This window comes from Coregonus clupeaformis, chromosome 30 (assembly GCF_020615455.1).
Source record: "Coregonus clupeaformis isolate EN_2021a chromosome 30, ASM2061545v1, whole genome shotgun sequence".
Lineage (NCBI taxonomy): Eukaryota > Metazoa > Chordata > Actinopteri > Salmoniformes > Salmonidae > Coregonus > Coregonus clupeaformis.
Window position 1 is genome coordinate 7,907,139 of NC_059221.1, and position 15,045 is coordinate 7,922,183.

Sequence of the window (15,045 nt, forward strand, 5' to 3'; positions counted from 1 at the left end):
CTTGCAACCTCACTTTTGAGAAAATGTTTTGAGACCAATCCGAACTTATCTCTCGGCATGTCCAACCCATCCATTATCTCAGCCAATCATGGCTAACGGGAACCAACTAGGCTCGTAATTTAACAATTGTATTCATATTTACAGATGGCATACAAGTTTGTTTTTAAGGCACATGAAAGGTCACATGTTCCAGAAGGCATTTCTGAATTACATTCAAATGCCTCCTGTGAAGTAGTGGCGCGCAACATACACCTAGTTTCTTGAAACAAGTCACATATTTGTTGGTCGCCTGTTTTTTAATGGCCACAAGTTTGGGGATTACACTTGAGTGCCGTCCGTCTGCGACATCTGGATGGCCAGGACCTTTTTTTCCCAGAGGGTTGTAATCTCCAGTGCTGAGAGGGCTTACTAAGCCATGGCGCCTACAGGACAGGGCTAGTACATACTTAATAGTACATACTTATGTACTAGTGGCCAGGTAACAGTGGAGTAGGTTGGCAGAGGACACTCAAAATCTAAGAGGAAATAAACACTGTTAAATCTAAGAGGAAATATACACTGTTAATGGCAAGACATAGACTGACAAAACAATGCAAAGTCAGGAAGGGTAGTCACACAACCTGGTTCCAAAGCAGAGTAAATGCCCTACTAAAAACCCATCAAGACTAAGAATACACCAGGGCCTATATTTATCAAGCATCTCAGGGTGGGTGGGTGGATGGGTGTAGGGCTGTGGCGGTCATTAAATTTTGTCAGCCAGTGATCGTCATGCAAATATCTGCTGGTCTCACGGTAATTGACCATTAATTAACATAACGTCCACACATAGCCTACAAGCCACTGATGCGCACCTTTGGAACTTCTACATTAAAAAACGTATAATTAATCAATTTAATATAGCCTACACCATCACAACAAATCCATTATTTATTTTAGACAGGTCTAAAGAAACAAGAAACATTTCGATGGCCAAGTTTCAAGTTTTAATGTCACATGCACAAGTACAGTGAAATGCCTTTCTTGCAAACTCAAAACCAACAATGCAATAATCAATAACAATGTATTACTAGAAAAAAACACATGAAAAATAAGAAATAGGAAATGCACAATAAAGTAAGTAAGCATACTATATAAAAGGAAATATTTTAAAAAGTCCGTTCCAATACCATATTTGTGACCTGTTTCAAGAAACTAGGCGAATGTCGCATGTCACTACTTCACAGGAGAGGCATTTTAATGTTATCTTTAAAAATCTAAATAATTTTTTTTGGCAGAAATGCCTTCTGGAACATGTGAACTTTCATGTGCCTTAATAACAAACTTGTATGCCATCTGTAAATACAAATACAATTGTTAAATAACGAGCCTAGTTGGTTTAGCCACAGAAAATTACAGGAACCTTCCCGCTGGCCATGATTGGCTGAGATAATGGATGGGCATGCCACGTAGCATGCTTCTGTCTATAACGTGAGCTGCTAAGTATGTGTGGATAATGCGGTCTACCGCAGCTTTATAAAAAATATATCATGAAGAACTGAAAAGGTTTTGCTACTGCTCTCAACATTAGTGAAGGTAATAGTGCTATCGACAACGCTCAGTGGGGAAATGTTGTGATGGACTACTTTCTGGAGGATGATCATGCCTTGCTGAATCTCTCTGACTCTGAAAATGAATCAGACAATGAAGAAATCCCAGATTTAGGTAAAAACATTTTCATTGAACCATACATTGGACAATGGTGGGGAAGAAACGGTGTCAATGTCACGGAAGAAGTTGACCGAGTTTTGAAATCAGTGGAATGCCCGGTGGAAGCAGAGAGATGATTGCCAAAGTCGGAGAGAGTCCAAAAAGAAAACACAGAAAGAAGGCTGTTGTATGAAACAGAGGGAGAAGCGTTCATCCCATGTATACGGGTAAGAGTCCAGCTACATTTTCAATATTATACGTTTAAAATTTGGTCAGAAAGTCGTTTCATTGCAAATTAAAGCGTACTGTTACCAAGCTAGCTAACGTTAGCTGGCTGGCTCACTAGCTAACATTATGTGTATGAGCTGTGTAGAAGCTCTAGAAAGAGGCCCGAGTTGGATGACCGTTCAAATAATTTTTTCCCAGTCTGAGTTTTCTTTTTCTTTTTTCGAGTTCCCAGTTGTTTTCAACACGGCACTAGAGTTGGGATTATGGTTCATTGTTTAGCTAGCTCGCTAGCTACATCTCTAAACAAAAGACTCCAATATGCAAATAACAATTTCACTATACCGTTTACACCTTCTGTATCCTGTGCATGTGACAAATAAACAGATTTTATTTGATATAGTGTGTGTTTACTAGAGCCGGTAAGAGCTGGTAAATCAGATTAGGATATACAGTGCATTCGGAAAGTATTCAGACCCCTTGACTTTTTCCACATTTTGTTACGTTACTGCCTTATTCTAAAATTGATTTTAAAAAACATTGGAAATATCACATTTACATAAGTATTCAGACCCTTTACACAATACTTTGTTGAAGCACCTTTGGCAGCGATTACAGCCTAGAGTCGTCTTAGGTATGACGCTACAAGGTTAACACACCTGTATTGGGGGAATTTCTCCCATTCTTCTCTGCACATCCTCTCAAGCTCTGTCAGGTTGGATGGGGAGCGTCGCTGCACAGCTATTTTCAGGTCTCACCAGAGATGTTCGATCAGGTTCAAGTCCGGGTACTGGCCGTGTAACTAAAAGACATTCAGAGACTTGTCCTGAAGCCACTCCTGCGTTGTCTTGGCTGTGTGCTTAGGGTCGTTGTCCTGTTGGAAGGTGAACCTTCGCGCCAGTCTGAGTTCATGAGCGCTCTGGAGCAGGTTTTAAATCAAGGACCTCTGTACTTTGCTCCGTTCATCTTTCCCTCGATCCTGACTAGTCTCCCAGTCCCTGACACTGAAAAACATCCCCACAGCTTGATGCTGCCACCACCATGCTTCACCGTAGGGATGGTGCCAGGTTTCCTTCAGACGTAAAACTTGGCATTGAGGCCAAAAAGTTCAATCTTGGTTTCATCAGACAAGAGAATCTTGTTTCTCATTTAGGTGCCTTTTGGCGAACTCCAAGCTGGCTCTCATGCACCTTTTACTGAGGAGTGGCTTCCGTCTGGCCACTCAACCATAAAGGCCTGATTGGTGGATTGCTGCAGAGATGGTTGTCCTTCTGGAAGGTTCTCCTATCTCCAAAGAGGACCTCGGGTTCTTGGTCACCTCCCTGCCCAAGGCCCTTCACCCCCGATTGCTCAGTTTGGCCGTGCGGCCAGCTCTAGGAAGAGTCTTGGTGGTTCAAAACTTCTTCAATTTAAGAATGATGGACGCCACTGTGTTCTCAGGGACCTTCAATGCTGCAGACATTTTTTGGTACCCTTTCCCAGATCTGTGCCTCGACACAATCCTGTCTCGGAGCTCTACGGACAATTCCTTTGACCTCATGGCTTGGTTTTTGCTCTGACATCCACTGTCAACATTTACATTTACATTTTAGTCATTTAGCAGACGCTCTTATCCAGAGCGACTTACAGTTAGTGAATACATATTTTTTTATACTGGCCCCCCGTGGGAAACGAACCCACAACCCTGGCATTGCAAACGCCATGCTCTATCAACTGAGCTACATCCCTGCCGGCCATTCCCTCCCCTACCCTGGACGACGCTGGGCCAATTGTGCGCCGCCCATGAGTCTCCCGGTCGCGGCCGGCTGCGACAGAGCCTGGATTCGAACCAGGATCTCTAGTGGCACAGTTAGCACTGCGATGCAGTGCCTTAGACCACTGCGCCACTCAACTGTGGGACCTTATATATACAGGCGTGTGCTTTTCCAAATCATGTACAATCAATTGAATTTACCACAGGTGGACTCCAATCAAGTTGTAGAAACATCTCAAGGATGATCAATGGAAACAGGATGCACCTGAACTCAATTTCGAGTCTCATAGCAAAGGGTCTGAATACTTATGTAAATAAGGTACCTGTTTTTTATTTTGAATACATTTGCAAACATTTCGAAAAACCCGTTTTCGCTTTGTCATTATGGGGTATTGTGTGTAGATTGATGATATTTTTTATTTATTTAAAGGGTGTAAGGTAACAAAATGTGGAAAAAGGGAGGGGTCTGAATATTTTCCGAATGCACTGTAGGCCATGGACTAGATACATTTTTACTACTCCTTTTTGCTACTACTTTCACCACTTTTAGTCTTTGGTTGTTTACTACACTGTCAATTCTTAAAGAGATGGGTGGGGCTAAGACTTAAGAGGGTGTGAACGATGCTGAATGGGTGTAGACAAAGATGATTTTCTCAAAAGTGGGGTTACAAGTTTATCAACTTTCAAAGCAGAATTACTTTTTAATTGTTCGTCAACTGCAGTGTATGATATACCATTTTATAGCTCAGAGTCTCTACTTTCATCCGATGTAAAAAACACTTTCACATTTTTATACATACTGTAGGACCGAATCCAGGCGGTGGGTCACATTTACAATGTGCAGGGATACTGGAGTGACAGAGGTAGATATGTATAGGGGTAAGGGGACTAGGCAACATGATATAAGATAAACAGAGTTGCAAAAGCTTATATGTGAGTGGGTGTGTGGTCGGTATAAATGTATGTGCATATTATGTGTTAGTTAGCAAATAATGCAGTGAGTGTTTGTGTGTGTGTGTGTTGGAGTGACAGTATGTGTGAGTGTGTAGGGCCCTGTGAGTGTGCATAGAGACCGTGCAAAATATGAAATAAAAGGTCAATAAAGACACAAGGTTAACTCAGATATTACGTGTAGCTATTTTTTTAGCCGTATTGCTTGGGGATAGAAGCTGTTCAAGAGCCTGTTTTTGTCAGATGTGATGCACCGGTACCTCTTGCCATGCGGCAGGAGAGAAAATAGTCTATGGCTTGGGTGGTTGTAGTCTTTTAAAAAATTCCCACCCTTCTTTTCACACCGCCAGATATGGAGGTCCTGGATGGCAGGGAGCTTGGCTCCAGTGATGTACTGGGCTGTCCACACAGCCCTCTATAGCGCCATGCGATCGAGGGCGGTGCTATTGCCATACCAAGCAGTGATGCAGCCAGTCAATATGCTCTCAATGGCACAGCTGTAGAACCTTTTTAGGATTTGAGGGCCCATGCCAAACTTTTTCAACCTCCTGAGGGGGAAGAGGCACTGAGTCCTAAGCTTGGTGACAAGCTTGGAGGGACAATGGTGTTGAACGCTGGGTGTAGTCAATGAACAGCATTCTCACGTAGGTATTCCTCTTATCTAGGTGGGTGAGGGCAGTGTGGATAGCAATTGAGATTGTGTCGTCTATGGATCTGTTGGGGCGGTATGCAAATTGGAGTGGGTATAGGGTGGCTGGGATGGTGGAGTTAATTTATGCCATAACCAGCCTCTCAAAGCACTTCATGATTACAGAAGTGAGTGCTACAGGGCGGTAGTCATTGTGGCATGAAGCCTTAGAGTTCTTAGGAACAGATAGGATTGTGGTCATCTTAAAACGTGGGGATTACAGACTGGGACAAGGAGAGGTTGAAAATGACCGTGAATATGCCTGCCAGCTGTTCTGCGCATGCTCTGAGAAAGCACACTGGAATACGGTCGGGGCCCGCGGCCTTGCGAGTGTTGACCTGATTAAAGACCCTTCTCACATCGGCCTCGTATGTTAGATTAACATTTCAACAACAGAAAGGTAAAACAACATAAATATGGGTCTACACGTTCCCAGAACGTCATTTTGTTTGCTGGGAACTGTTCTTGTTGTAGGACATGAGCATGGTAGAAATAAAGAAGAAAAAAATAAAGGTCAATTTATGAGTCAAACAGTGTGATAGTATTGGGTCATTGGAAGTCTTTGAACCAGCGCATCAGTGTATGTCTCTGGGTTCTATGGGTATTGAGTCATTTAATTATTAAGACTAGAACTGCTGGGCCTCTACGGACCCCCCCTTCAAGCTAATGCGCAGTCATTCTGACTGCAACATTCTAACAGTGTAATTAATATATTTCATATTTGCTATTGCAAAAATAATAATTTGGTTGCGTTTACGAACATTATAATATGATTTTTATTTTATTTAAAATAACACAATAGCATTTTCATTAATTTATGTTACTGTAGACAATTTGTAAAAAATAATACAAAATACCAACTGTTCAATCCATTATATTTGTGAAGTGCTTTTGTTACAACTATGAAACAGAAAGTATATGTAGGAACACGGTAACAGCTTCTCTTTATAAGGCAAAACAAAAAACGAAATACCCAACCACCAAGACGCACGGTCAAAAGGCGGGCGGTCAAATGATGAAAACATTAGTAGCCTACACATCATTATAAGCGCCAAGTGGCCTTGATAAATAGTAAAACTCAGCACAAAAGCAAAAATGGCATTATAATTAATATAAGTGTCGATATGACAGTCAAAAATAGTTGATTATTGTCAGCTTGTGCGCGTCTTCACGCAATGGCATCAGTTGGATTTCATTTAGCTGTTATCCCTTGTCCTAACAGTTGACACAATTGTCGTAACTTTCACTTGCTTGACACACTTTGATATACCTATGTTTGGTTGTAGTGCATAATAGTCTCAGGTTTTCTCTTTATTGCCTTATTTTGTACAGAGGGAGGGGGCTCCCGTCTCACTTTGTTCATGGTGCAGGCCAGATTTTTTATTTTTTTTGCAAGCAACTCATTCACCAATGACAGTGAAGTGAAGAAATTGTCCATGGTGACATTTTCTCCCTTTTCCAATGCAAAGTTACACAAGCCTCATCACCACATTCTCCGACACTCTCTCACCTGCTGCCCGATGTGGTTATTTGGAAAGCTGTTCAGCATGTACAATTACGCATGCTCTGGTGATTACATAATAATGCATTGTTCGCTTCCCCTCACTCATCAACTCACCCATTCTCCCCATCATACTTTACTTAATCTATATAATCTGTTGTTGTATGTGTGAAATTAGTTTCGGTATAGTTTAGGTTCAGTTTCGAGGCAATTATCGGGGTGATTATCAGCTGGGCACTGCACTTTCAACTGTCGGAAGGAGGGGCAACGGGGGAAACTCAACCACTCCTAAAACTGGTTTTAACTCCAGTTCTGTTTGTGATATTAAGATTCTAACACCGACAGTGTGTTATATAGACTTATTTAGGTAAAGTCAAGGACGGAGGGGGGCATGACTTAAGAAAAGGCAGAGTAAAACAATTAAATAATGAGCAGTCAAAATGACTGCTTTAGTGGTACTAGTGTTAAAGGCATTCAGCCTATAGCGTGGATGAATGTTTCAACATAATTAAGGATGATAAACAACTCATTTGACGTTCCTAGAATGTTTTGTGGTTTGCTGGGTATAGCCTACTGTTATTGGGCAGAGAGAAAAACAACAACAACAACAAAACGTATACAAGTATATAGTCATTGGAAGTAATTCGGTCCTCAGCATATAGATAAACATTTAAACAACAAAAAGATAAAACACAATATGGGTCTACACGTTCCCAGAACGTAATTTTGTTTGTTGGGATCTGCTGTTGTTGTAGGACATGAGTATGGCAGAAAATGTGAAATAAAATTTAAAAAAAGAGTCAATTTGTGAGTCAAATAGTGTGATAGTGTTGAGTCATTCATTGGAAGTCTATCAACCAAAAAAATCTAGTCTCTGTGGGTATAGCCTACAGTTATAAAAAAAAAAAAAAAAAAAAAGTGTTTCAGTTTGCATTTCGAAGTTTAGTCTTGTGAACCCATAAATCATGCTAGTAGATGCCCATAGACTTCCAGTCATTGCACTAATGCTAGTTAGCATTGGCTCGTGAAACTAACTCTAACTTCCTTCATACTGGACACAGAGACATAAAAATGGTATCCACAAGTTCAACTGACTCTAGGGAAGTAGAAAAAGGGCCTCATTGCCATAATCCCGAAGTATCCCTTCAAGCATTGTGTAAAGAAGGTCAAGTAATAAAAGTGATTTAAGTATATGGTATTTTATCAGCATAACTGAATCAAGATTAGCTGGAATTGTATGGTGTCTACTCCACCATGCGTGACCCGGAAACAGTGTTTCCGGTATTATAAATCTATGGAATACTATTCAATTCAAGGCAGCATCCAGACCTTTTCCGATTGCCATAAAACCGTGTTCACCACGTGAAGCAAAAAAAGGGACGTTTGGATTAATTAAATCAATACAAAATACATCTATATTTATGTACATTTTAACTGTGCTTCTGTGTGGACTGAGACAGACTATTGACACAGCACGCCGGAGGCTTCCGTTTTGCGGTTTTAATTAAATCGAGGGTTTGTGTAAATTGTGTGCTTATGATTTATATAGGGCAGCTAGTCCAAATAAGCTAATTATTCACACAGGCTAACAAGCTGGGTTAGCATTAGTGGTGTACCTGAGGCCTGGTGAGCGTTGACCAGGTTGTGTCCAGACAGGTCCACAGAGGCGTGTTGCACTGGGTTGATGAAGTTTGGCTGAACCTTGACATTGTTAGCGTGTTCCATGGGGTTGGCTGTGTGGATCACGTTGACCTGGGGGTAGGCACATGCACGCACAGAGAAAGAGAGAGATGGAGAGGGAGAGAGAGAGAGCGAAAGAGTGACAGAAAGAAAGAGAGAGTGTCCAGAGTGTGACAGATCACAGATTCACAAAGGGCTGGGTTAAATGCGGAAGACATTTCCGTTGAATTCATTCAGTTGTGCAGCTGACTAGATATCCCCTTTCCCTATCTAATGTATTCAAGGGTTAATGAAATATTACCAAACCTTTTCCATGGGAAAAACAACTTGTTACATATTGTTGTTTACTTCCTCACTTGTTGTTTACAATTTACAAAGGGTTAATATCCCCAAACACTGTGACTAGGGATTATTGTCCATACATCCATCTCTATACTGAACAAGTGACAGCAGTAGCCCTATAGGTGAGGTATAGACAGTAAACGCTCAGTCATACCTCGACCTTGAAGTTGTTGCTGATGTAGCGCCCGTTGAGTTCGGAGCAGACCAGCTTGAACTTCCTGTCAAAGAGAGCCTCCGTGTGCCAGTTCCTGTAGTGGATCAGTTGCAGGACCTGCTCGTAGTTGGCCATGGTGTTTATGCCTGTGACAGGGAGAGGAGGTAGCATTAGGGAGGGAACATGTAGCTAAAGGAAGGATAGGTTTTGATGCATTGTGGTGAATGAAAAGTTGCTACAGTTGTCATGTAGAATGTGAGTGTATGTATGCCTAGTGTGTGTATTTTTGCTAGTAGCCAATAGAAGTAGAATATGTGCATACATGTGGGTGCGTGACACCTGGTGCACATGCGCGGCTATATGTATGAATGTAGGCTTTGCATGTCCATTATACATATGGATTGCGTCTGTGTGGCTGTGCCTGAATGCTATTGTGATTAGCCTATACTAGCATAGCCTAGTCTACCATAGCCAAACATAGCCTAGCCTAGCTTAGCCTAGCCATCCTAGACAGACCTGTCAGGACGAGGCCCAGGTTGGAGGAAGTCATCTCCAGGCCACGCTGCTGGACTTGGGCCTGGTCCACCTCCAGGGTCTCATGCTCTCCGTCCAGCTCCTCGTCCAGAGCAGTCACCTCGCACGTGTCCAGGTTGTGCATGATCTCCTCCGACACCACAGTCTCTTGAACTGACAGAGAAGATAAAATATTTGTATTTTTCTACTGGTGTATTTCCATCATTGATTTCATGTTTCTATATGTTTTCTGTGGCAATGTACTTTATGTGGTAACACTTTCCAGAGAGGGAGAGAATGAGAGAGAGAACGAGAACAAGAAAGAGAGAGATGATGAGAAGACTTGGGACAAAGCATCCATTTTAGCCAAACTGGAGTTTTCAATTAAAATGCAATCATAGATGAATGAAGAATGCGTAGACAAATGAAGAAGCATGAATAATTATTGCCTGAAATTGTATCTGTCATGCGTGAATGCTCATGTTGGACAGTGGCATAATGGTCATGTGGATTTCTGGGTATGTGTACACTTAAATACTGTTTGACCTGACAAAGAGCCACTGTGGATCAAAACGTAAAATGTGGTACACGGATTATATAGTGTGCAGTTTCTTTTGTCCTTTTCATAAAAACTGATCTGATCATGTGAGGCTTCTTAAGAGGGCTTTTTTAGGCTTGGTAGCCGAACTCAAATTAAAAACTAGTCCTAGACTAAAACATACTTTCAATGGACATTGTCCATTGAGGATGCTGGTTACGCTTTACTTTACAGCCCGATTTAAGGTGGTATTTACATGGTATTTACTAAAGAAACTTGGAGGTAACAATGGATTAGTAATTTCGAGGTAACAACCTGCTAAATACCAGGAAAATAAAAGGTTCCCAGAAAGCTTTTCAGTCCAGGACTAGGCTTAATCTGTGTCTGGGAAACTAGCCCATGATGTCCTGTACATTGTTTATCAACCTGAGAGAGGTAAGGAGAACAGAAGTGTAGGTAGGTAACAGTGGTAGTAGACCTCTAAGCCCTATTTACCATAGTATCTAAAGCCAACCTCTGGTTTGTGGACAGCCACCGGTCCCTGGGATGATACCGACTGGTTCCGGAGATGGTTGGCTGACTGACAGTTCAAGTCAGTTCTCAAGTGTTAGTATTTTTTTTGTTGGTACTTTTACCACTTTTTTCTCCCCAATTTCGTGATTAAGTCTTGTCCCATCGCTGCAACTACGGACTCGGGAGAGGCGAAGGTCGAGAGCCATGCATCCTCCGAAACACGACCCTGCCAAGCCGCACTGCTTCTTGACACACGGCTTGCTTAACCCAGAAGCCAGCCACACCAATGTGTCGGAGGAAACACAGTCCAGATGGCGTGGCCGCCACAAGGAGTCGTTAGACCGCGATGGGACAAGGAAGTCCCGGCCGGCCAAACCCTCCCCTAACCCGGACGACGCTGGGCCAATTGTGCGCAGCCTCATGGGTCTCCCGGTCACGGCCGGCTATGACGAACCCGGGTCTGTAGTGATGCCTCAAGCACTGCAATGCAGTGCCTTAGACTGCTGAGCCACTCGGGAGGCCCCTCAAGTGTTAGTTTTAATGTAAGGGGATACTCCAAGGGGGAGGGACCATAGCTTGCCAGTTAGAAGGTTTAGAAACACCCCTTTACTGTAAGGTGGTAGGATCTACAGTAAGATGGTACAATCTACAGTAAGATGGTACGATCTACAGTAAGATGGTACGATCTACAGTAAGATGGTACGATCTACAGTAGGGTGGCACGGCTTAGTACCTGTGGGGTCGTCCTCGGCCCCCTCGGTGGCCTCGGGCTCGTCATCGGCCTCCACTTCGCGGGTGATGGTGCTGACGATGCGCAGCTCGGGGAAGAGCGTCACGCCCTTGGGGCTCTCGAAGTCAGCGGTGCCGCGGGCAAAGTGGTCGATGCCACTCAGGCTGATCCTGGGCTCCTGAGGCTGCAGCACCATCACGTATCCCTCCGCGTCTGGCACCGAGATGCACGTCTCCTCGTTGAAACACCTAGCGAGCCAACGGTTTCAGATTAGCCATGACAATCAAAATGTCATTTTTTAAACTTAGTATAGAAATGTGTTTAATTTGCAGGGAACCATTTTATTGGAAATACTGTGGAACTAGGCTTTAAAACAGTTTGCATCACTTGAAGCTGTGTTTCATTCTTTTCACCTCTGTCTTACCTTTCCAGTCTACCTTTCATGTTGAATTCCCTTTGGAAAAGACAGGTCCATTTTACCTTTCTGTTCTGCTTTTTGTATTCTATTCGAATGAATTGTGTAAAGTAATAGTGTAAAGCAACACCTTTTAAACATGTCAGTAATTTACCATTTAAATGTCATCATCTTTCACTGAGAAATAGGTGCACTGCTTTGGATAAACAGGCCAAATCAAACTACTTCCTTAGTGCTAAGGCAGACTGTTATTGATCAAAATTCTAGAAAACAGTTAATTCACTTAAAATGGGGTAATTCCTCTACTTCCCTGCTTAATCAAGTAGTTTTAGACTCCTGCATCATTACTGAAAAAGTTAAGATTTGTGATGCTTTTAATCAGCATTTTATCTCAGCTGGTTTCCTATTTGAAAGAAATGGTGGTCATACTGGTCTTGGCTAGTCAGTTGACTGTTCTTCCCACATACAGCCTCCAGTTGCCTCGCTGTATGATCAGTAACTTGGGAAATGGTAGTCAGGGTTTTTCTTTTTGGCAACTCACAGAAACATAAGTTATTTTTGCCTTATTAACACCAAGAAGTCATTAGGGGCTGACAATTTGGACCTGTCTTTGCTGGCTCAGTAACACACATTTTACATTTAACTTTACTATTAACTTTAGTATCAAGAAATATTCAAAAAGTGTGGAAAGCAGCTTTTGTGCTACCACTCCATAAGAGCGGGGATAGTAGTGATCTCGATAATTATCAAACCACTTGCAGGCTCCTTTGTCTTGCAAAAATACTAGAACAGCTACGTTATTTTCTATCTGTAAATGGTATTCTTAATGTTTATCAAACCGGATTCAGACCTAAATATAGCACCTTTACGGCTACCATGCTTGTTGTAAATGATATTGCAAATGCCTTAGATGATAGACAGAATTGTGCTGCTATGTTTGTAGCCTTGTCAAAAGCTTTTGATACTATAGACCATGTTATTCTGTTGAATAAGCTGTCCTCAATAGGGTTGTGTACTGATGCTTGCCGATGGTTTCATAATTATCTCAATGACAGAACTCAGGCAATCAAGGTACAGTGCCTTAAAGAAAGTATTCAAACCCCTTACATTTACATTTACATTTACGTCATTTAGCAGACGCTCTTATCCAGAGCGACTTACAGTTAGTGAATACATCTTTTTTTTTTTATACTGGCCCCCCGTGGGAATCAAACCCACAACCCTGGCGTTGCAAACGCCATGCTCTATCAACTGAGCTACATCCCTGCCGGCCATTCCCTCCCCTACCCTGGACGACGCTGGGCCAATTGTGCGACGCCCATGAGTCCCTTGACCTTTTCCACATTTTGTTGTGTCACAGCCTGAATTTAAAATTGATTAAACTGACAGTGTGTATCACTGGCCTACACACAATACCCCATAATGGAATTAGAAAAACGTACAAATTACTGAAAAATGAAAAGCTGAAATGTCTTGAGTCAATAAGTATTCAAATCAAATTGTATTTGTCACATGCACTGAATACAACAGGTGTAGACCTTACAGTGAAATGCTTACTTACAAGCACTTAACCAACAATGCAGTTTTAAGAAAAAATAAGTGTTAAGAAAGTATTTACTAAATAAACAGTAATAAAAGTAAACAATAAATAAATAAAAATGAAAAATAACAAATAATTAAAGAGCAACAATAAAATAACAGTAACGAGGCTATATACAGGGGGTACCGGTACAGAGTCAATCTGCGAGGGTACAGGTTAGTCGAGGTAATTGGGGTAATATGTATATGTAGGTAGAGGTAATTTGACTATGCATAGATAATAAACAGAGAGTAGCAGCAGCAATGCAAATAGTCTGGGTAGCCATTTGGTTAGCTGTTCAGGAGTCTTATGGCTTGGGGGTAGAAGCTGTTAAGAAGCCTTTTTGACCTAGACTTGGCGCTCCGGTACCGCTTGCCGTGTGGTAGCAGAGAGAACAGTCAATTTTTAGGGCCTTCCTCTGACACCGCTTGGTATAGAGGTCCTGGATGGCAGGAAGCTTGGCCCCAGTGATGTACTGGGCCGTACGCACTACCCTCTGTAGTGCCTTGCGGTTGGAGGCCGAGCAGTTGCCATACCGGGCGGTGATGCAACCAGTCAGGATGGTCTCGATGGTGCAGCTGTATAACTTTTTGAGGATCTGAGGACCCATGCCAAATCTTTTCAGTCTCCTGAGGGGGAATAGGCTTTGTCGTGCCCTCTTCACAACGTTTGTTGGTGATGTGGACACCAAGGAACTTGAAGCTCTAAACCTGTTCCACTACAGCCCTGTTGATGAGAATGGGGGCGTGCTCAGTCCTCTTTTTATTCCTGTAGTCCATAATAATTTCCTTTGTCTTGATCAGGTTGAGGGACTGCCTTTGCCCTTATTAAGCCAAATGTTAAAGCCAGCATCCAGCAATCCTGGTACAAAATCTGGGTTGTTAAGAATCGGGGTAAGAGCAGAGGTTAGTTTGGACCTTCCCAAAAAACGTTGAACTGACCTCCATGCTTTGAGTGTGTTAAGTGTAATGGGATTATTGCAGTGATCTTTTACAGACTTGAAGCTTCTGAAAAATAAAATATCCTGCAAGGGGTATTTTGAAAAATATGTCTCAATGTCTAACCAAATAGAGGAGTCATCATTTGTGATCCAGTCAGAAATATAACATAAGTGGGCACACCACTGATAAAACCTTATATTGGGCAGATCCAAGCCCCCCATATAACCTGGCAGCTGCAACATTGCCATCTTAAGTCTTGGCTTGCGTTTAACTCCATATGAAGGAACTTAACCAGCCATTTCAATATTTTATTACGTTATTGGAAAGTAAGACTGGGATCATTTGGATTGGGTAAAGTAGTCTCTGTAAAATGTTCATTTTCAAGAGGGATATTCTACCCAACCATGAAATCAGAAGAGAGTTCCAGCGCTCCAGATCCTGTCTTATTGTATCAAACAAGGGAACAAAATTGGTTTGGTCATTTGTTGGTATTTAGGAGTTACGAATATACCCAGATACGTAAAACCTGAGGGAGACCATTTAAAAGGAAAGGGGGGAGAGTTACCAGAGTGAAGACTACCAAGTGGCATAGCCTCTGATTTAGTTAGATTAATCTTGTAGCCTGATAATTCACTGAATAATTCAATAATATTAACAAGAGATGTAATTGAAGTCTCGGGGCTAGGATTTTAGAAAGTAATTTCCTATCCACGTTCAGAAGAGCAATAGGTCTGTACGAGGAACAAGACTCTGGGCATTTTCCTTTTTTGAGAATAAGTGATGTTAGCTTCCCTCAGCTTTTGAGGAAGGCGGTCATTTGAAAATGAGTGGTTAAA

General features: G+C 42.1%; 1 protein-coding gene across 2 annotated transcripts in view; it reads right to left on the minus strand.

Annotated features, from left to right (window-relative positions):
• Positions 1-15,045, minus strand: part of LOC121546009 (calsyntenin-1) — a 119,949-nt gene that overhangs the window by 17,062 nt on the left and 87,842 nt on the right. For both annotated transcript variants that reach the window (XM_041856971.2, XM_041856970.2), the window contains 4 exons: positions 11,278-11,522; positions 9,497-9,667; positions 8,981-9,126; positions 8,421-8,556 (listed from right to left, as the gene is read on the minus strand). In XM_041856971.2, the coding sequence (XP_041712905.1) occupies positions 8,421-8,556; positions 8,981-9,126; positions 9,497-9,667; positions 11,278-11,522 (698 nt within the window). The remainder of the gene's footprint in view (positions 1-8,420; positions 8,557-8,980; positions 9,127-9,496; positions 9,668-11,277; positions 11,523-15,045) is intronic.